General features: G+C 36.3%; 1 protein-coding gene across 1 annotated transcript in view; it reads left to right on the top strand.

Moving 5' to 3' along the window:
- The window catches only part of MYO3A (myosin IIIA), a 203,556-nt gene that overhangs the window by 136,096 nt on the left and 43,153 nt on the right, over positions 1–24,307 (top strand). The window contains exons 22-27 of the mRNA XM_045858071.1: positions 5,258–5,337; positions 8,481–8,558; positions 10,615–10,820; positions 19,008–19,119; positions 21,457–21,619; positions 23,516–23,639. Coding sequence (XP_045714027.1) covers positions 5,258–5,337; positions 8,481–8,558; positions 10,615–10,820; positions 19,008–19,119; positions 21,457–21,619; positions 23,516–23,639 — 763 coding nt within the window. The remainder of the gene's footprint in view (positions 1–5,257; positions 5,338–8,480; positions 8,559–10,614; positions 10,821–19,007; positions 19,120–21,456; positions 21,620–23,515; positions 23,640–24,307) is intronic.

Here is a 24,307-nt window from a genome sequence, read left to right as displayed (position 1 = left end):
AGTGAATTTCTTTTGCAGTTGACTTTACAGGAATAGGTCTATGTTTAGGCTCTCTACTGTCTGTTACTGGTAGTTGTCTCTTTCTGCTAGTGCCATACTTCTTGATTATAGTAACTTTATTAAAAAGCTTGAAATCTGAAGTATGTTACCCAACTTTGTTCTTTTTCAGAGTTATTTAGGCAATTATAATGCCTTTGCTTTTCCACATAACTTTTAGAGTGTTTGTCAACTTCTACCAAAAATCCCATTGAGACTTTGGAATAACCTGAAGCTATTAGATTCATTTTATAAGAAATGACATCTTCACAATATTGAGTCTTCCAATCAGGAAGCACAATATAGCTCCCCATTTAAGTCTTCCTTAATTTCTGTCTGCAATAGTTTATAGTTTTCAGTGTACAAATCTTGCACATCTTTTGTCAAAATATCTGCTAGTACATCACATTTTAAGGTATTATAAATAGTAACTTTAATGCAAATTCTGAGTGTTTAATTAATTTTTATCTATTAATCTCTTGCCCTGTAATGTTGTTTAATTCATTTATTAGAGTAGGTTTTATTTATTTACTTGCTTACTTATTTATTTTTTGGTAATATTTGTAGAATGTTCTACATAGATGGTCACATCATTTATAAATAAAAGGGTTTCTCTGTTTTTCCTTCTGTTTCCTTTTTATTTCTTCCTCTTTCCTGGTTGCACTGACTAGAATCACCAATGCAATATTGAATAAATGTGGCAAGAAAGTACATTCTCACTTTATTCCTGATCTTTGGGCAAAAGCATTCAGCTTTTCCCCATTAAGTATGATGTTCTTTACCAGGAAAAATAAGTTAGTTTCTAGTCCTAGTTTGCTGAGTTTTTATCAGACATGCATGTTTGAACTTTGTCAAATTCTTTTTCTGCATCTGATATATTTTATTTGTCTACTTTTTAATATGTAAATATGGTCAGTTACATTGATTGCTTTTTGACTATTATATCAACTTTTTATTCCTCAGAAAACCTAGACATGGTCATGATGCATTGGATGTTTAATGTGTTACCTGACTCAATTTCTCAATTTGCTAACATTTGGTTAAGAATATATATATATATATATATTGAATATATATGAATATGAATATATATATATATATATTCATGGATATTGGACTGTAGTTTTCTTTTCTTCTAATTATTTTTTGTGATTTTGGAATCAGAATAATACTGGCTTCATAAAGTGTATTGGGATGTATTGCCTCCTCTTCAATTTTCAAGAAAAGTAAAATTAGTATTATTATCATTCTAAGTTGCTTTGTAGGACTCACCTGTGAAGCCTCTGGGCCCAAAGGGCTTTTTGTGAGAAGGATTTTAATGACAAATTCAATTTCTTTAATAAATATGAGGCTATTTAAGTTATCTAATTTTTAATAAGCTTTAATAGGTTGCATCTTTTAAAAAATTTGTCTATTTCATCTGTATAGTCAAAGTTATTGATATAAATTTGATTATATTATTTCTTTATTAGTGTCTGTAGATCTTAAAGCTATATCAGCTCATTCTTGAGATTGATAATTTCTACCCTTTCCATTTTATTCTTGATAGATTGACATCAATTTTAATGATATTCTCAAAGAACCAGCTTATGGTTTCATTGATATTCTCTATCAATTTTGCTTTCTATTTGTAGATTTTTTTCACTTTTATTTTTATTACCTTCTTTCTTCTGTCTACTTTGGGTATTTTGTTTTTCTCCCCTAATTTCTAAGGTGAAAAGCTGAGGTCAGTGATTTAAGAAAATGTTTCTTCTTTTCTAATATAGATATAGGCACAAATATGTTATTTACAAGTCTTATATTTAATTTCTAAATATGTTGGGACTTTCCAGACACCTTTTTATTATGGTCTTCTAATTTATTCAATATTGATCAGAAAACATACTTTGTATGATTTAATCCATTTAATTTTATTAAAACATTTCTATGGCTCAGGATATGTTCTACCTTGTTTATGTTTCATTTGCACTTGAAAATAATGTATATTCTGCTGTTCTTCAGTAGAGTGCTCTATAAATGTCAATTAGTTTACTTGTTTGATAATATTAGTCAAATCTTCTGTATTCTTACTGGTTTTCTTCTGGCTCAATCAATTACTGAGAGGGGATTTTGAAATATCTGACTACAATGGTCAATTTATTGATTTTTCCTTTCATTGCAATCATTTTTCCTGCATGTATTTTTAAGGTCTACTAATGGGTACATAAAAATTTAGGATTGTTTTATCTTCTTGATGAATAGACCCCTTATTATTAAGTGACCCTTTACCTCTGGTAATATTCTTTTTCTGAAATCTACTTTGCCTAATAATGATATGGAGACTCCAGCTTTCTTGTGATTCGTGGTTGAATGGCATTTTTATACATTTAATTTCAATTCATTTTTGTGTTTCTATTTAGAGTGGTTTTTCTGTAGATAACATATAGTTGGACCTTGCTTTTTTAAATCCAGTCTGAAAAATCTCTGACTTTTAATTGTGGTGATCAAAACATTTACATTTAATGTGATACATTTGGGTTGACCCTACCATCTTGCTATTTGTTTTATATTGGTCACACCTGTTCTTTACCCAGGCTTTACCCTCTCTGCATTTCAGCTTAAAACCTCTTCAGAAAGAGAAATCTGGGGGAATCACAGGGCTCACTTCTTTTATTTCCCCTCTGTCAGGGATCACTGTCCTGGACTGCTTTATTCACAATGAGTAAAAACTGCTCCCCCTAGAAAAATATTGTATGATTCCACCCAAATGAGATAGTCACTCTGAGAGACATAAAGCAGAATTATGGTTATCTGGGGTTAGAGGATGAGAGATTGGGTAGTTGGTATTTAACATCTGCAGAGTTTCAGTTTTAGGACATGAAAAGAGCGATTCATATGGGAGGCAACCAATTGATGTTTCTCTCTCACATGTTTCTCTTCCTCCCTTCCCCTCTCTTTAAAATCAGTAAAGCCTTGGGTAAGGATTTAAAGACATAGAAAAGAAAAAAAAACTTTTCCATATATCTTGGGTTTTTTTTTTTACTCGTTTCAGTTAATCTAGTCTATCTTTTTGCTTCTAAAACCAGAAGCAAGTTTTCAGTTTTGAGTTTCACAATTACTGTCTCCTTCTGTATCTACCTACAGCATCTATGCATCTAACTTCATGTTTTTCACCCTTATAAAATATGCAGCCAAGTTTTAATACTGCATTATGCCTCCTGACTATCAGCAGAATAGTTCATTCTCTAGCTGAAGAGAACTTCATAGTCAAAAGTCGTATCAGGAACTCAAAACCTCAAACCCATCAAAAGTATATTGGCTTTATATTCACTTAGCTGTGCAAACATATAGTAATAACAACAAAAATAATAGATAAATTTGTTTAAAAATTGCATTGTGCTAGGTACTATGCCAAGTACTTCTATTTACTCCTAATAGCACCCTGTGGAAGGAATCCTTTTACAGATGAGACATTGAGGCTCAGAAATGTTAAGCAGCTTTTCCACTGTCACCTCAGAGAAGTAGGCTTGAAAATCCAGGTTCTTCAATCCTACATTTAAGTTGTCTTCAAGATTCTAAAATAGGACATGGCCTTTTGCATTTATGACTTCAAATATGAAAGAGTTCAGCCATTATTAAGGGGAAATGTAGCATGGTTCCTTGCAGCTCACATCTCTGGTTTGGTTTATCATAGGTTTTTTCATCAGGCTGACTATAAAGCAAACTGGATATATTTTCTAAAATTAAGATTTATGCTAATTTTAGTTCCTATCAAAATGCACAGATGGGTTTTTAAAAGAATTTTACTGCTTGTTAAATGATTTGATGACTAGTATATACATTTTTTAACATGAAATTATTAATTTTTTACTAAATTTACTGTTTTTTTAGTTTTTAGATAAACTTAAAATTTTAGGTTTCATTTAGGTAATACTAAGTATCTATTAAGTAGTCTGTCCTAATCAATGTGCTACTAGCAATTTGTATATTCATCATGCTTCTGAGAAATATCCAAGTCTGTGATAATTTTTTTCCTAAAACTCCCTGGTAATCCTAATAATAATAATAGAAATCCTTGAAGTTCTTATCTGGAGATCACCTGTTCCTATCTCTCTCTACCTTTCTGTATTCAGTAAGTGTCACATCTGAAGGGTGAACAATGCAGTGTGCAGTGTGAGCCCAGCACAAAAGCTGCTGCAAACACTCATTTCAGCGGGGAAGTGGGTGTTGGGGTGAATAGAGCAGAGCACTGCGGGCCACACTCCAGGCAGAGTTCCTTCCTTACCCTCATCTCAGAGCCACCTCTTCAACCACAAAGCATGTGAAGGATTTGCCCAAAACATCTAGCTTCTTCTGCTTATCACCTAAGAGAATGAGAGCGAGGAGAAATTTTCTTTCTAAAGAGATACCCAATTCCGGAGATTTTTGAACATTACTGCTAGAATGATAAACTTTTGGATTGTGGGTGGTTGTCCTATTGTGCTTGGCGAGATGTGGGAGAGCAGTGAAAGTGAACTAACATTTCCAGGTGCCTACCATGTGACAGACATACTATCACATTGCATCAAAATTCTGTGAGGTAGACATCATTTTCCCCATTTTATGGATCCAAACTACAACCATAGACTTAAGTAAATACCCCATTGTAACACAACTTAAGTACCGCAGCTGGTATTCAAACCCAGGTCTTCCTGGCTTCGAAGGTCATTATTTTTTTCCTACACCATCATATTTTCATGACCTTTGGTTGTAAACATTTATATAGACCTTGCACCAAGCACAAACTTCTGAATATTAGGTTGAAATTCTCGAGTGCTCTCAGCCATACTTGAATCACTATAACCTTTTCATAGGAATTAATGATCTACATGATTTTTAGGCCAGTTATATAGTTTGTCTTTGTGTTAAAGAAAATCTCAGATGCCATTTAATGTAAACACAAAAGAAGCAAATCACTTCCTTGTCACAATCACCCTATATTTTATAGCAATTAAAAGGAAATCCAAAATTTACCTCTGTCTTTCCATTCTCCAAGCTGGATTTTTTTCTGAATTAAAATTTTCTTATAAATCTTTACATAATATTATTTGATATTTAAGTTTTTTAATAAATAGTTAACTAATGATTTAAGTCTGAATATTTTGGGATCTATAATGCTTATTTTAATATTTAAGTAATTGGGGAAAATCTTCTAGCCATGAGGATTCTAAAAGATATATTATTGTTATCTAAATTCTAATAGGTAATCTTCCACATTCAAAAACTAAAAATGTAATAAACTATCAAATGAGAATTTCAGAAAAATCAGTCAACCTGACAAAGGTAAGAAAATGCATTTTTAAGAATCATTTACAATAGCAGTATTTGCGCGCTTCTAAAAGTAAAGTCTTTTTCTTCATTTTTCTCTTTGATCTTGTTTGCTGCTTAAACAGATATTTATGTTATGTTTGTATTACTGCTAGATACTAAAATAATCATGCATTTCTGAAATATTCTTAACTCTTCATTTATAGCTAGTTTTAACATTACACTAAAACAAACTAAAAATGTATTAGCCAAAATCAAAGATATCCACACTCTATGCATGAACAACCCAAGTTCCAATGAGAATTTGAACAGTTACCTTAAAAAATTACCTTAGTACTCCTGGTCAAGGTGGTGGCATAGGTAAATGTGGCTCACCTCCTCACACAACCACATCAAAATTACAACTAAATTGTAGAACAAAGATCACTCAGAACTGTCACAAATCAAGTTGAGTGGAAGTCTGACAACTATGGAATTAAAGAAACCACATCCATTCAGACTGGTAGGAGGGGCAGAGCGTGGGACAAGCTGGTCCCACATCCATGTGTAATAAGTAAAAATTTGGGAAGGATATCTCGGGGGTGAGGAGTCCCAGCCCCACATTAGACCCCCAGCCTAGGGTTCCAGGGCCAGGAAGATAAGTCCCTATAACTCTAGCTGCAAAAACCAGTGGGGATTGAGTTAGTGGAAGAAACTTCTCGAGTCCCAAGCAGTTAAATAACTTACACACAGACTTACTCAGACTCAATCCCTGTGAACTCCAGCACTGGGACAGCAGCTTGAAACAGACTAGTGGCATACAGGGAAGAACTGAAGTGTCTGCCATTAAAATGAGAGCAGGGGGTGGGAGGGCAGTGGGAGGAGAGCTTTCTCCCAGATGGAAAGGTGGACAGAGGCCATTGTCCCTTTTCTGAATCTCCACCCCCTCCCTCACAGAGTCAGAAAACTGGCAGGCAGGATCTATATCTGAGACTCCATTAACCTGGCTAACACTGTTTTCTGTTCCTTGGACATACCCTGAGACTCTGTCCCACCCAATTATGAACCCACCCAAGTAGTTAACAATAACTTTTCCATATGAATGCCTGGTCTAGGCTCATGCTTCACAACTTCCTAAATCCTCTCTAACATGTAACAGCCAGCTTCAGTGAGCCCCCAGCACCTGTCCTCTTGCTAAGTGGCCCCAGGCCCAGCACTAGTAGCAGCCAGCATAGATTCACAAAATGGCTTTGCCTGGGAATTTCTAAGCCCAGCAAATGTAGCAGTCACCTCAGATTGCTTTATAGTTCATGTATGGTAGCCCTGGACAGAACACAAGTGGGGACTGACCTTGGCCTGCACTACCCAGGAAACCTCAGAGCTTGCTCACCCAGTGGACAGCTACAGACCACATTGAAACACCACAGCCCTGCATCTGTAACAGTTGACCCTCCACGGAGGGCAGAGGGTGATGGTCAATGGTCACAGTCAGTTCTTATAGCTGACTGGCCTGGAAAAATCCCTCCTTTTGACCTACCAACAGCAATCAAGGCTCAACTACAGAGGAGAGTGTACTCAGCCCATATGGAAGGTGCACGTCGAGTAACCAGCTTGGGTGATAGGGGCAGCTGTGTCAGTGGATCCTCCAAGACAATTACTATACTAGGCCACACTACCAACACAGAGTGTCATAGCAGCTCTACCTAATATGTACAAACAAACATAGGGAGGCTGCCAAAATGAGGAGACAAAGAGGCATGGCCCAAATGAAAGAACTGATCAGAATTCCAGAAAAAGAGCTAAACAAAATCAAGATAAGCAATCTTTCAGATGCAGAGTTCAAAACACTAATAATAAATATGCTCAAGGAACTTAGTGAGGACCTCAACAGTATAAAAAAGATCCAGTTAGAAATGAATGATACACTAATTGAAATAAAGAACAATTTACAGGGAAACACCAGTAGAATGGATGAAGCTGAGAATCAAATCAATGATTTGGAACATAAGGAAACAAAAAAACAACCAATCAGAACAACAAGCAGAAAAAACAATCTAAAATATGAGGATAGTATAAGCAGCCACTCCAACAACTTCAAGCAGTCCAGCATCACATTATAGGGGTGCCAGAAGAGAAAGAGCAAGAAATTGGAAATCTATTTGAAAAAATACTGAAAAAAAAACTTCCCTAATTTGGTGAAGGAAATAGACATGCAAGTCCAGGAAACACAGAGTTTCCCAAACAAGATGGATACAAAGAGGCCCACTTCAAGACACATCATAATTAAAATGCCAAACATTAAGGATAAAGAGAAAATCTTAAAAGCGGCAAGAGAAAAGCAGTTAGTTACCTATGGATGAGTTTTCTTAGCTGTCAGCTAATTTTTCAAAACAAACTTTGCAAGCTAGAAAGAATTGGCAAGAAATATTCAAAGTCATGAAAAACAGGGACCTGAAGCCAAGGGAGCTCTACCCAGCAAAGCTATCATTCAGAATTGAAGGGCAGATAAAGAGCCCTTCCCCCCAAAACAACACAAAACAAATCAAAGAAAAAAAAAACAAATCAAACCTAAGAGTTCATCATCACCAAACCATTATTATATGAAATGTTAAAGGGACTTAAGAAAAAGATCAAAACTATGAACAAGAAAATGGCAATAAATATGTGTCAACAATCGAATCTAAAAAAAAATAAACTAAGCAAACAAAAAGAACAGAAATAGAGTCACGGATAGATACAAAGAGCATTCGATGATTACCATATGGGAGGAGATTAAGGGGAATAGGTAAAAAAGTGAGGGAATTAAGAAGTACAAGTAGGAAGTTACAGAATAGCCACAGGGATGTAAAGTACATTATAGGAAGTGGAGTAGCCAAAGAACTTACAGGCATGACCCATGGTCATGGACAATGGTGTGGTGATTGCCTGAGGGTTCAGGGAGTACTCTTTGGAGGGGCACAAAGGGAGTCAAATTGGGACAACTGTAAAAGCATAATCAATAAAATATAATCAAAAAAGAAAAAACAATGACCTTAAAGAAAAAATATCAGTGACATTTTGTTGCCTTATGTATTTGAATGCATAGACTATGATAACCTGAAGGAAAATTCCATGTGCTCCCTGTGGATCACAAAGCACAGTCGCTACTGAGGCATCACTGTCTCCCTTGGTCTTCTTAGGGTGAAACTGGAGAAACCACACGTCACGCCAGAGAGACGACCAACATGAAGACACAAACAGTTGCATCATATTTTAGGGTAAGATATTAAATTATGATATGCTGTACTTAAGGATGTTATTTATTCTAAATGAGAGTGACAGATCAAAAGCTAGTAATATAGTGTGCTATCAGCAAAAAAAAAGAATTTTTACTGTATTTTAATTACTATTTGTTAAATATAGGATGTATTATAGTATACACTCAAAAATCTGTAAAATTACTGTATACTAGGTCCATCTTAATAGAGGGTTTATACCTGGATTAAAATTTGTCCATAGAACCAAATGCATTTCCACCAGAATTAAACTTAAAAAGGGCTTTTAATTTGATGCTATAGTAACTATTAATGCTCCTTCCCACTCCTGAATAATTTTAGGATAGACAGACAGGACAAGATTGAGCATTCATTCCCATTCCATGTCTTGCTGCACACAGATAAGGCGAAAACCTCAAAAGAATGAACACAGAGTAACCGCTGGGTCCCTAAGGAAAACCAGTGCCTAAACTGCAGGAAGCTCTTGCCCAGCTTACCAACAGACTTGTCTATCACCTTTGTATCTACACTGTCTGGCAGATGTTTGCAAGACTAGAGGAATGATGACTCACTGATAAATGTAATGAGAAAGGGCTCCAAAATAACAAACCCAGCCATGTGACAGAGATCACATCTGAGCCTCGGGGCCGAGAGGAAGCCATGCGAATCCAATGCTGTGTCAGTTGCCCAATGCCAGCATTTGGTTTACTCCGGCCTTGTAACTAACTGTAGGCTTCTGTATTTCCAGCACTGAAAGAGATCCAGCCATCAACAGCCATCAATGTCCACACATGCATTCCCTGGCCAACTACCTATAATCCTGGTCTCTAACATACTGGTTTTTTGGGATTCTACATTTAATTGAACCATGATTATCTTAATATGTTATATATTTACTTAATCGGCTACTAGTTTTTTATACTTAGGAAACTGGCTGCTGCTTTAATAAGGTATTGCTGCATAACAGTTTTCTTATTTCTATGATTTTTAAAATCTAAAATAAATCAGAAAATTATCAATCTAAAGCAGATTAGAGAATTTACATGGATTTGCTTATTTTATAACTATGTCCTACATATTAAACTGCTTTAACTTCTCAGTCCTTATGTTAAAGTAGGAGATGATTCTGACAGGGATTAAAGTGTGTTTACTTTTATTCTTTCTATAAAGAATAAGCTAGATAAGGAAATTAGTAGCATAAGCAAGGAACTAGATTGTGTGCTTAAATATTGTAATTTGGCAAGTCTCCCTGAGAGGATATAATTACTTATAAACTATATCAAAAATAATTTAAATTTAATCTATTAATTAAAGTTGCCTTTAGAATTTACAGACCAATTTTTTTAAAGATTTTATTTATTTATTTTTAGAGAGGGGGAAAGGAGGAAGAAAAAGAGAATAATCAGTGTGTGGTTGCCTGTCACTTGACCCCTACTGGGGACCTGACCCACAGCCCAGGCATTTGCCCTGACTGGGAATCAAATCAGTGACCTTTTACCTTGCAGCCCACACTCAGTCCACTGAGCTATACCATCCAGGGCACAGGCAAAATTTTCCATAGCTAAATTCCTAGTTATTGCCTCTACATTTTTATGAGGAAATCTGTCCTTTAAAACATACTATATAATCAGCAAAAGAAAAAAGCAAACAAAACATAACCAGAGACATTGAAATTAAGAACAATCTAACAATAACCACAGGGGAGGGGGGAGGGGACAATGAAGGGAAGGGTTTTCAGGAACTACTATAAAGGACACACGGACAACACCAAGGGGGATGGTGGAAACAAGGGAGGGATGGAGGTTTGGCTGGGGTGGGGGTAGTGATGGGGGGAACGCAGACAACTGCAATTGAACAACAATAAAATACTTTAAAAAATAATATATACTATATATAAAATTGTCATTAATACAAATTTGCCTCCATTTACCATGAGTTAACACAAGCATGTTTAATATTCAGTTTTTGGTTTTTGTTCCTTACAATAAAAAGTAAGACCTACAAGCTCATAAACTTTTGTATGCCACACTGGGAAATTTACTTTTGTTGCATATTATAGTATTCCCTGATGGATTTGTTATCTAAAATGGTGGTGGGCCAACCTCATTTTGTTCGTTGCATCAAACCAAATAATGAACGTCAGGCAAGAAAATACGACAAAGAGAAAGTTCTGCTACAGCTTCGCTATACGGGAATTCTGGAAACAGCAAGGATTCGAAGGCTAGGATACTCACATCGGATACTTTTTGCTAACTTTATAAAGCGGTATGTGGATTCCTTTTTAAGTTTCCATGTGCAATTTATATCAAAATTCTTCAGAAGATTATAGGAAACAATAAGAAACAATTGCTTGGGCATTCTTGGGAGGAAGCATTTTGTTCAAGCTTAGGATTGTGTGTTGAAAGAGAAAGTAACCAGTCTGGTTACTGTCAGTATTTTGCTTGCTTGTCTGTTTTGTTGATTAGATTCCACTTACAGGTGAGATCATATGGTATTTGTCTTTCACCACCTGGCTTATTTCACTTAGCATAATGCTCTCCAGTTCCATCCATGCTGTCCCAAAATGGACAAAACCAAAGAGGGGTAGGATCAAGGGTGGGGACAGGGGATGGCTGGGGTGGAAGGGGGAGGGTGGGAGTAAAATGGAGACAACTGTACTTGACCAACAATTAAATAAATAGATAGATAGATAGATAGATAGATAGATAAGTAAAAGAGAAGGTAACCAGGAATTGGAGCTGCAAGTCTCTCTCAGTAGTTGGGAGGTCCGATGTGGCAGCACAGGCAGCATGATTGAGAGGCCTGAGCTCCTATCTGGTTCTCATCCTGGCCCTGCCACTTGCTGTGTGACCATGGCCTATACCAGTGATTCTCAGTGAGGGGAGATTTCACCCTCAAAGGACATTTGTTGATGTCTGGAGACACTCTGGGTTGTCTCAACTGGTGAGATGTGGAGATGGCCGCTGGTGTCTAGTGGGTAGAGACCAGGAATACTGCCCAACATCCAAAAATGCGCAGGACAAGCCGCTGCAACAAACAATTATCCAGCTTAAAATGTAAACGGTTGAGAAACCTCATTTCCCTCATCAATAAACCTGCCGTGACTACCCGATAGAACTGTTACAAGAATCAAATGAGATATGTCTCAAAAGGTGACTTAGGAGACATAAAGGGTATAAGGAGTCCTTTCTGATGTTTGAGTTTAATGTAAAATGAACTAAACTGTAGATTAAATATATTTTATTAAATAACACATTTGTGGTGATGTAGGGATTCAGTATCTTATGTATTTAAAATTTTAAATGCTTATGTTTTTGGTATGTATTCTATGATTTGTATTAGCCATTAAACTTGAAGCTTTAGTTTTAAAAGTGAAGTCTATTCAAATTTTTAGGTAAAACTTAGCATTTGCGGAATTCTCCATATTCTCTAGCTTTTTTCAGAGTTTATCAATTAGTATTAAGAACAAAGCAAAGATTTGTGACTACACACGGAACTATGATTCTGACTCCCTCCACCCACCAGAAAACAGCAAACCAAAACATGACCTTATCTTGAGTCAAGCGTCCTTTTACTTGGGGTAACCAGTACCTTTACCAAATGAAATGAGAATCCTTATTCTTTTTACAAACTTTCATAGTTTCAGTAATCCATGGTAGTTCCTGATTATTTTTTTCGTTAAAGAAGTAGGAAAGAAAAGATAAGCATTCATTTGGAGCACCTTGAAGTGAAGTAAACCCTACCAATTTGTTATAATGGCATCTAAAATTACACAAATATGGTAACTTTCACACTGACAAATTCTTTATTTTAGTTTAACACAGACTTTAAAACTTCAAGCTTTAGAGTTCAGAAGTACAGCCAGCATCTAACTAATCACTGACTTCACTTCTCACATAGCAGACACAATTTTATATCCTAAACTAAGAAATTTAAAAACTTGTAATTCTTATTGGCCAGTAGGTAAAGTTTTCATTCTGAATATGAAAGAAAGCAGGTAACCCACAAGCTCTTGATGCAAAAGAGCCTCAAGTTTTAAATTAAAATTTGACCGTGTTACCATGCTTTTCACTTTTAGAAGAGTAGATCTTTAACTTGCTTAAGAATTAATATAAGTAACATTAATATAATACTAATATATATATCCTTATATTTTAGTGATTTTTTCATGTACAAGGTGCCATACTAATCACTATTGGAAACACCGAACTTTAAAACTTTAAAATGCAGGCTTGATCTTCAAGAAAAAACTATCCAGTTAAAATTATCAGAGCCATAGGCATGGAAAGTTAATAAGCAGTACAGGGTAATAAATACCAAGACCCAAGGGAATGGTCCGCATAATACAAAAAACTGAGGAGAGAATGATCATCTCCAGGAGGACTGCTAAGAGAACATCAAGAAAGAAGACTCAAACTGGGACCAGATAGACGGCATGTTTGGTGGAAAAGACAGGAAGGAGCTTTCTCAGGGTATAAGTGGTGTGCCTAAGCTAGAGGAGCTTAGATTAAACTGGATTGGCAGAGTGGGTGTTACTGAAATGACAAACAATAAGGTGGGAAAGGATGAAAAAACTGATCGGGTTAAAGATATGGCCTTGAATGCCAGACTAATCTACTTCTTTCAAAATTATCCATGGTTCTACAATATGGACCATAAGGAAAACTAAGCTCATTTTCTTGATGATAATTATACTGTGGGTTGCTTATTTAGAAGGACAGAGTGAGAATAAATTCTTAAATGTATTTCTAAGTCCTGTACTATTATAGAATAGCAAATTACTACATGATAAATGAGGAAAAGGGAAAACTAAGTAGATAGAGAACATGTGAAAAGCTGTTCTAAATAGAGGAAGTTCCAGAAATAAAAGACCAAGCCTCTTCTCTGTCACTGATTTGAAAGCTATCATCCAAATTGGCATAGACTCTCAGGAGGACAGAACAATTTGCCAAGGCCCTGTGGAGGTGTAAATACGGCTAAATGAACCTCCTCTGTCCTGCCTTAACCTTTGACTAACCTTCCTTGTGCAATGCAAAATTCATCAGACCCTTTGTCTGTTCAGTGGTAGAACACTTCTACTCTGTGGTAAAGAAACAATCTTAAGGAAAGGTATATAACATGAACTTACTTTGCACCTGACACTGGGTTTTTACTATAGTTATTTCAAATAAACCCTTATACTAAGAAACCACTGGAATTAGTTCCATTTTCCCACCAGACATCTATAACATGGTTGTTTGGATCCCAGAGTTCTAATAGAACCAGAACTTATGATAAGCAGTAGTATAGTAAAGTAGGTAAGTAAACATACTTTGAAGTCAGAAAACCCAAGTCTGAACCCCAGTTCTACCACTTACTTAAATATGTGACCTTGTTCAAAGTTACTTGAATACTAAAAGCTTCAGGTCTCTAATATGCAAATAGGAATGATGATCATCATATCAGCTTTATATGTGGTTAGAAGCATTAAATAAAATAATATGTGCAAAGCTTATTGATAGAAACAATTGTCAATAATACATAATAATGATAATTATTTTATTATTATTTTTGCCTCAGCCCCAAAGTCCCCAAATTACTATCCATAATGCTATAGTCCCAAATCCCACAGTTTACATCACAAAGCTAACCAAAACAAAGCAGAAGTCAGTATGTTGGCTTTAAATCAAGTCTTTAAACCAAGAGGTGCAACAAAGCACCAATCTGAGTGTTTCTCTATAAACACATCTGATCTGCTTAGATGTTTATTTCCACAGCAAAGTCCCAGAGACTGTTCATTAGTCATTCAACAAGCATTTAATTGAGCATCTACTGTGTTCCAATCCTTAAAAAAAAAGATGAACACAAATCCTAATCCAAGATTAATAAGAGTCTCTGATGTTAAGAAACTCACAGACTAGTTGTGGAGACAGGGATCTAATTATCTACATTATCATACAATGTAATGTAAACTCCAGGAGGCAAGGGTGTTTGTTGGTCTGCTGTGTTCATGGCTGTGTCCCCATCACTTACATGGGTGCCTGGAACATGCTAGGTACTCAACAAATACTTGTTGAATGAATATGAGAATGGTGGATATTTTCAATGAAAGTATACACAGGGCACTCTGAGAGCATGAAGTAGAGATGGTGAGTGAAGAGGAAAGGGTAAGACTTCTTAAATTATAGTAGTCGTTCCAAAAAAGCAGAGAATCATAAAAGTAATACATACTATAAATAAATATTTATAAAAGCATAAAGTATATACTATATATACTTTAACTTAGAACATGGGCATATATTCATTTTACAATCTTTTGAGACAGGATCAATTTTTCTCTTTGAATAAAAGTCCACTAATCAGAGTTAATTAACTCTTTCTTACATAAGCTATCCATAACCCCTTATTTATGATTTCTAGTTAATGTTTCTAGAAGTGAAGCAAGAAGCTAAAGATACTTGTAAAACAATCACAGGACTGAACATTTCTTGTTTCTCCTCAACCCTCTGTAATAGCTTCATCCATGTTTAATTCCCTAGTTTTCTAGAACACTTTTTTTTTGAAGTCTTACCAACACATTCACTGCAGTTTTGTATAAACAACTCTCTGGCTTTCCCCATTCATATTTCACCAATTTACCTGACAATTATTTGACTAATGTGTCCTCAAGTGCAACCGACAAAACAGGCTTGGCAGTAAACCCAGCTCGTTTGGCAGAGCAAAGCACACAGGCACACCAGCAAGAGCTGCTGCCGTGAGCTCCAGGAGTGCGGTGGACGTCAGTCAGTGTGCCCCACACAGGGAAGGAGAATGTCGTGAACCCAGTCAGTCTGTTCATCGAAAAGAGGTTAAGAAGAGTCTCTAGCCTGTTGGATGAGTTGATCTCCCTTAAGAGAACAAGGAGTGAGGATGGAAGAACATTCAGGCATAGGAAATAACACACACAAAAGCATGGAGGTGTGAGCAAATATGGCCCTTCAGCATAATTTTAAATAACTGTCATGACTGGAGCTCAAGATGACCATGGGAAGTTGCAAAACATGGGGCTGGAAAGACGGGCAGGGATACAGAGCAGGAAGGAGTGTTCAGACTAGTCATCATATGTGGCAACCAATTTTAAATGACTGCTTTCAATTTAAGTTCAAATGCCTTCATTTCCACTGCTTCCGAGCCTTTCATATTTATGTTACCTGCCAGCCTTTGAAAGGACCCCATTTTGCCATCTCAGCTTAGAACCTGGGAAATTCTCCAAGACTTTGAAGTCAGAAAAGGGCGTGATCAGATTTTCATTTTAAGATAATTCAGTCAGAGCTGTACAGGTTGGCCTAGGGAAGGGAGAGGGGAGCGAAGATGGACACAACCAGTGGGGAGACAATTACAGACATCGAGGTGAGGAGTAGCTTTAAAGCAATGACAGTAGGAATAGAGAGAAAGAAATGGATTCCAGAGGAACTTTTACGCTTGTTCAGTACACTGAGTGAAGAATAGGGGAGACTCTAGGATGACACACAGATTTCTGTTAGTACCTTTTCGAAAGTGGTGATATTCACAAAGATAGGAACTAGCAGAGGAAAGAAAAGATGATGTATTTTGCTGAGTTTGGAGTGTCTGTGCAATAACCAGGTTAGGATGTAGAGTCGGCAGTCAGAAGTAATGTGTTCAGAATCATGTAAACAGGTGTAAAGATACAGATTTAGGAATCATCCCATACAGGAAATAGTTGGAACCATGCATTTAACAAGAGATCTGTGAAGAGAGCTTAGAAAATAATGGAACATTGTAGGACACTAGATTTTAAGCAGCAAGTCTAAATATGAAGCATGTCAGGGAGACTGAGGAGGGAGCAGCGCAGGGGGACAAGGTGGGATGGAAACCCTGGGGACACTCTCAAGACAGAGAGAGTGGTCAACAGTATCAAATGTTGCAGAAAAACACTTATGATTAAGGTGGAAACAATGCTTTAGATTTCATTACTAAAGGTTATATGTGATCCAATAAGATTCCAGAAGCTGAGGAGTGATGGGAAGTAGAGAAATGGAGACAATTATTTTAAACAATCTTTCAAATTACCTATAAAACCAGTAGGGGATATAGAATCATTTTAGATGAGAGACTTAGGGGGTTTGTTTTGTACCAAGTGGAAGGAGCTACAAGAAAGAAAAGGAATAAAAAATATACAGAAAAGGAGGAGAAGTCGGCACAGAATACAAGGAGATGGAGAATGAATATCTCCTCTTTCGAAGGAGGAAGAAAGAATCAATAGTGGGCAAATGAACTTGTAGTTGGGGAAGAAGTTGGTGGAGCTTGTGCCTGGTGGCCTCTAGTAAAACAGTAGGCAAGTTTATCTGCTGAGAGTGGTTCAGAGTGCAGGGAAAATGTAGGACTTGATGGGGGCAGGAAAGATTAAATAGCTATGTGGGGATTGAGTGAGGGAAGTGGCCATGGAGACCAATGAGGATTCTGAGCATCCTTGTGGGCCCAGCTGAATCAGGAGGCCATACATGCGTAGGGGAGTGCACCATGAATAAATGGGGATTTTCACGGGCAGTACTCTGAAGCCTGACATGAGAGCAGAGAAGCAGATGATTGGGTGGTCCAGGTTTGCATGTTTGCAGAGCATGTGCAACAAAACAATGAGAGTGAGAGAGTCAAGGGTGTTCACCTAGGGTGGCTCATGTGACGACTTTTGAGATCCTACCTGGATCTAGAAGGAAATGAAGCCAGGACACAGTTGACAGACTGAGAGAGCAAGTTTAATACTGAAGCCCTGGACAGTGTGGCTCAGTTAGTTGGAATGTTTTCCCATAAACTGATAGGTTGTGGATTCGTTCCCCAGTGAAGGCACACACCTAAGGTTCAGTCCCCTGTTGGGGTACCTACAAGAGGCAACTGATCAATGTTTCTCTCTCACATCAATGTTTCTCTCCTTCCCTTCCCCTCTCTCTAAAATAAATAAGCTTATCCTTGGATGAGGATAAAAAAAGAAGTTTAATCCTCCAATGGGCAGGGCTAATGCATGGGAGGCTAATAGGCACTTTCTGAGATTATTTGCACAGACAGCAAAAAACTATGGCCATCACTCCATTGTAGACCATGCTAAGCCAGAATTCTCCAAAAGCCTAATAGAAACTGGTTCATCTGAAGATTCAATGAAATGAAATGGTGGAGCTAGGATGTATTATTTTTAGAGGTTTTATCTGTGGGCTCATATTTAGATAAGAAAGTTGATACTTAAAGAGGTTCCATGGTGTGTCTAAGTCTACACAGGTAACTAGATTAGAGCTCTGCTCTCCTAGCTCTCAGTAGGGCACCCTTCACTTCACCGTGCTACCACAGTCTGCCACACAGCATGTCCTCTTTCTGACATTCAAAACCCACCGAAACTTGCTGCTTTGCTTCCACTGAACCCTCAGTTTAATCCTGCACCAGGAAATTGGATAAACATAAGGTATTACTGAAAACTCTAGAAATCTGCCTTTTTGCACAAGATTGTTGACCAGTGAAAACTGGTTTTTCTTCCTTTAATCCGCCCCCTTTCCCCACTAGACTGTGATTAGCCTGAAAAACTTACAGCCTCTTGACTCACTTCCTCCTTTCAATTATTAATGTATTAAACCAACAGAGAAATCAACCAGCAAGAGACAAGGCATAACTCAAGGAAAACAGTGATAGAAGGCGTGTAATCACTGGTGGGAAGTTTGCATAGACTTAAGCCCCTTCATCCAATTTTAAGATCAGCTTCCAATGTTTTTGTGAAAGTGAAAAGAAAAGAATAAAACCATTCCCTCTGCTTCCTGCCACTGGAGTCCTTCTGCATTCAGTGCACAGAAAAATGTTACTTTTTAAAAAATACCCAGCTAATTTTTTAAATTTTTATTGAATATATTGGGGTGGCATTGGTTAATAAAATTATATAGGTTTCAAGTGTACCGTTCTACAATGCATCTTCTGTATAATGTATTGTGTGTTCACCACCCAAGGTCAAGTCCCATTCTGTCACCATTTACCCCTCCCTTTTACCCTCTTCTACCTGCCCCCATGCCCTTTCTTTCTGGTAATTATCATACTATTGTCTGTGTCTGTGAGTTTGTTTGTTTTTTTCCTTCACTATTTCCATCCAGCCCCCTTACCCTTTCCCTCTGACAGCTGCCAGTCTGTTCTGTGTATCTGTGTGTCTGTTTCTATTTTGTTTGTGTTCGAGTGCAGCTTTTTCCAGAGATTTCAGTGTTAAGTGTTGAAAAGCAATTACTAAACTGAAAAAACAATGCTCAAATTCATACAAATAGACTGGACTGGATTTGTGTTAGTCTAGAATTTGATCTACTCCAGAGCTGTCCTAGAGTGCCTGAGGGATCTGCTGCATTAAATCTGAGGCATCTATTCCCTCCCCTGCATGGAGCTGTTGCATGACCACCAGGCTCAGAGATGTTGGACCTTTGCGAAACACTAACCAGCCCATTCTCCCACTTGAAGGTACCATGTTCTCTGCTACAAGTGGAGCGAGGAGCCCCCAGTGAGCCCCGACACCTGTGCCACCATTTTGGAAAAAGCTGGTCTTGATAACTGGGCTCTTGGAAAAACAAAAGTAAGGTTTTCATGTAATTTTCAAGACAAAAATTAGTAGTTATGTTAGCTTTACTGAGAATTATGACATTTTACCTTGATTGAAAATGTTATGGCTTTTTATATTATAGGATCTTAGTTTCACATAGGGGAAGTAAATTGATACATTCATAAAGGTTTTCTTCAGCAAAATTAAGTATTTTTTTCTCATAAATGTTTCTTTTAAGAAGTCCAAGAAAAAAAATTGTCTTGAATACTTATCCAAAAATAGGATGAAATTTGTAGTGAGTGTACTTCAGTTCAAATAGTATCGAAAACAGACTGATATATTTTCTCTATTTTATCACTGCCAAATATAGTCAAAAAGCTGTAGAAAATCATAATCTAAATAGGATTTTGTTTTTTCTTAATTCTCAAATCTTCTATTATAAACTTGAAATTTATCCAGAATGAAGTACTTACCGATATTATTAGACTTGCTATATGTGTTTGTGTACTGATGTGCTCCGTATTAGATGTGAGAGGCTGTGAGATCTTAGTTTATTTAATCCCTTAGAACATGCAGTAAAAAATCATAACCCATTTTTAATATGGAAGTAAGACAGGGGGCTTCTTGGAGAAAAGATGCATTGGGCTTTGCAGGTGCCCGCGGAGTATCTATCACAAGATGGGTATAAACAGATAGAGTACCAGGTCTTTGGGGCACATAAATGTGTCACTGGGGGAGGATGGATAGAGAGCCCATCTAAAGAAAAGAAGTACCCAGAGACTGACCACTCAAGGATAACCACTGTCAGCCATACCATAGACCCCAGACTGAGACAAATTTCCATGGTTGCAAAGAAATTGGATTAGTCTTGGAGGGAGGAGGTGTGGGAATCTTCATAATGTTCAGATGAGATGTTGGTACTGTAACAATTTAAGAGATTTGTTTCAATGTTTATCTTAGACTGAGTCCTACATATTCAATAAACTATATTTACTTTAGTATTTAGAAGGGGGAAATTTGGAGCACTAAAAAGATGTGTATTTTATTCATATCCTTTTCTTTTAGATGCTCACAAAAATGAGGTTTGTCAGGCTGAAATCTCATGATTCACGGTCTGAAACACATGCATAACTTCAAATGGAGTTTTAACTTGTAAAAAGGCCCTTTGCCGTTCCAGTTCTGCATGATATTTGAGTAACATTTTAAAGCTATTAAAGCTATTTGTATTTTTCCACTTCACCTTTTCCAACTCATTAAGATGGATAAAAGTATTCACTATAGGAACATTTCTAATGCTGCACACACACAAAAAGATGACCTTTTTAAACAGATTGAATTTTAAATGAATTGTCAACAGTAGAATGGACTAAATATATTAATATCTAGAGCCCTGTAGAAATTAAAAGTAACTTCAATCAAAATATATAAAGCTGAACTGTTTGCCTCTGGTGCCCAGCTTTCAAGTAATGGAATTCTGAGAGAATTTCAGAGTCTGGGCAACCAGGTCTCATGACTCACCTATTAAATTTGAATTTAAGTGACTTTCTTAGTGGATTCAGTAAACTCTCTTTGAGGAGAATTTTATTAGTAAAAATAGCCATTAAAAGGAGAAGAAGAAAAAGAACCTTCCTATTTCCTTGGAAGGGGGGTGCGGGGGAGGGAGCAGTGTGAAAACTCTTAGGTGAGAACACCTGCAGGCCTCACGCTCCCCTTTTGCTAGAATTCATTTTGATTTTTAAATGATCAAAGTCAGCCCTCCTTCCTCCACGGTGACCACTGGGTCTGGTGAGGAAGTTGCTCATTCCGCCCTCTGCTGACAGCGCGAAAGCCCACAACGGACAGTGCACCTCCTTGTTCACCTTTACGTCCGTCCCCAGAGGGTGAGTGCGTGTAATAGGTCTCCATAAGCATTTGATTAATGATCTGCTATAACTATAATTGCTTTCTGTCTTGCAAATAGCTTTGTAAGATTTTTAGATTAGGGAAATACCTAACTGTCTTTTAAAAAATAACAGCATACAAATTAGCTTTGCTTAAAGTATATGATGCTAAAACTGATAGAAGAGCTCAACATCCCCCGCTCTTATTGGCCCATTCAACAAGACCTGGTTACCTGTTGCAAATAAACAGTGTGACTTTCAAACTGTATTTCTTCTCAAAGAGAAGCATATAAGCATCTTCTTCAAGCATATAAATCTATGATGTCGGAGCAACATTCAGGCCAAAATCTTATGCTTTGGGAGACTATAAGATAGTGCTCTCCAAAATCTAAAAAGATTTGAAATGTGATCCATTCTTCAAAGCATACTGCATGACTGTTCACATCTGTGTGCCTTAGTTTTACTTGTATTTTCTTTTAATTCTCTTAAGGTGTTTCTTAAATATTATCATGTGGAACAGTTAAATTTAATGCGAAAGGAAGCCATTGACAAGCTTATTTTGATTCAAGCCTGTGTCAGAGGATTCTTGGGTTCAAGAAGGTACCAAAAAATACAAGAGAAGAGGAAAGAGAGTGCTATAAAAATACAGTCAGGTAATCATCAGACCATCTCACAGTGTAACAACATGTAATGTTATGTTTTGATACGGGCATGAAATCAAATCTTCAATACAAACCTCCAATTCTTATGCAGCTTCTGCATTTCATTCCAGACTTACCTTGATACTTTCTCTATACTGAATCTAAATCAGATTGTTCTAGTGATTGATACTTTTAATATTTGAACAAATGTTTTCTTTTAAATAAAATAATTTAATTTTTAAATTTTCTACCAAGTATTATCGAAACACAATTGACCTACTCTGCGAGATAGGGCAAGTGATTGAATTAATTACAGATCTCAAGCATCATATTATTATAATCCATTGGACAATAAGATTTATTCTACTTCATTCCAAAGGTTACACTTGCCATAATTTGTGACATCTTAATTAAATTTCATTTTAAATGGCATTCAATTCTTTCTGTTAATTGTAGGGACATAATATTTATAACCATATTTTAAATTTTTATTAAAATATATTCAGAGTTGGATTTTGCTTTCCATTCTTCTGTAAGAAACTAAATTTAGAACCTAATATGGCTTAGTACAGTATCTTTCCAAGTTTTTTGACTGAACATCTATAGTGAAAAATTTATTTTACTCTGTAACCTGATACATACACATACTACAAGCAGTGCACACTGACATTTTCTATTCTGGCTTATTTTATTTCATTTTTAGATGCTAGATTTAGCCCACTAGATCAATTTTAAGATCCACTATTGATTTGCAGCCTGTATTCTGAACAACACTGATGTGATGGGCAGAATAGCTAACTAGCATCCCAGAGATTCATGTTCCAGCCCTCATTCTGTCACCCCGTGAAGGCTTATCATCATCTCCTTCGGAATTTTAAGACCTTAACTTCTTCTCACTGAGACATCAAAATGCAAATCCTGTAGTTTGGGATCTAATTCTTTATCCACAATTCCAAAGTTTATAAAATGATGAAAAAGGGTTTTCCATAATTCATTTGAAAGTGAAATATGACCCTGTTTTTACAGTCCTTTCTTCATCCCACTTAAAAATATTGTGTTATTCTGCTGAAACATTAGCATTGAATTATGAAATGCCAGCCTGACACGGTGTGCGTTACAAAATATGTTACCACATTTTGCCATATGTAATGTGCACCCGTGTTTTTGAACCAAATCTTCAGGAAAACAAATCTTTCTTTTTAATTTTTTATTTATGTATCTTTAGAAACAAAATTGATTATCAAATTCCTGGGTATTATTTTGCAAACAGATATCATTATTGCTTTCTAGAGTTACACTTTTAATGCATAAGCATAAATAAGAGAATTAAAAACACTTATATAGATATGGAATTATATTGCCCATGTATAATGTGCATTCTTATTTTTCCCTCAAAAATTTGAGGGGAAAAGTGCACATTACATATGGCAAAATACTTTATTTGCTCTCACCTTCTCTTAAAAAGAAGAAAAGTTTAAATCTGAATTCTGAAAAATATCCAGCTCCAAGGAAAATTGGCCAAAAGATCCAAAAAACATTTAGTAATAGCACCTTTTACCCATGGATAGGCTAACATGACAAAAATAAATGGAAAATAATTATTAACAGATTTTAAGCAAATTAGTACATGTGTTTTTATTAATTTCACCCATTTCTATCATTTTAGTTTCATCTTAATATTCTTTTTAATACAAAAGTTTATCTAACTATTTTCTTGGTATATAGCTTGTCATTTAGAAAAATCTTATTAATGTATTCCTATTTTTTTATAAACCTGTTCTATTTCAAGCCTTTAGTTTCATTTTCCTCTTTGAAATTGGTGGTCAAAAAAACATTTGTTTCTACTCATTGAAATAATGGTCTTTTATTTATTATGATTAACACTACTCTGGGCCTTTTATATTTCAGCTGCAAGAGGACTTCTAGTGAGGAAACAAAGAAAAGAAATCATTAACACCAAAAACACAGCAGTGACAACCATTCAGACTCAGGATCAGGAATTTGACTACAAGAAAAACTTCGAAAATAAAAGGTATAAGAATATCATTCAAATACTATTTTGACACTGTAGAGTTTTCAAATCTGCAAAGTCACCAAATAAAGTTCACAATCTTTCTGGTACCCAGCCAGGATCCTAATGTTGATGCATTAAATTGTCAGCAAACACCTGTCCCCACTTTCAAGCATTTTATCCTTCTGAAGAGTGCATTGGCCACACTGATGACCACACTTTCCTTTTCAAAGTTTTTCCTTCCTAGGTTCTGCCACACTGCTCTCTAGAGCAGAATTAGAAGTACTTCTAATTTCTAATGTCCTTTGCTAATTTCTTCTCCTCTCTCCTTATTTAAATCCTGCTATACACCTAAATATTGTTCCCGGGCTCTCTCATTCATTCTCATGGCCCTAATAACCAACAAGCCATTGGTTCCTAAGTCATAATCTAACATATAAAGCATAACACCTTTGCCATTTTTCCTCTTGAACCTCCATATCTGTATTTCTAAGCGCATATTCGCAGACCCACCTGAATTCATTTATACAGTGGGTGTTATGCTAGCAGTGGGAACACACAGATAAATGAGACAAAATCCTTATTCTCAAATTGCTCACAGAGTCATGGAAAAGAAATGTAACCAATAAATACATGATTCTAGGAACATGAGTTAACTTTGCTATTAAAATATGCAAAGGGTACAGAGG

Source organism: Phyllostomus hastatus, unplaced genomic scaffold, assembly GCF_019186645.2.
Source record: "Phyllostomus hastatus isolate PE091 unplaced genomic scaffold, TTU_PhHast_1.1 phas_scaffold_1674, whole genome shotgun sequence".
NCBI lineage: Eukaryota > Metazoa > Chordata > Mammalia > Chiroptera > Phyllostomidae > Phyllostomus > Phyllostomus hastatus.
Note: the sequence above shows the minus strand (reverse complement) of the source record. Positions and strands in the feature narration are given on the sequence as shown.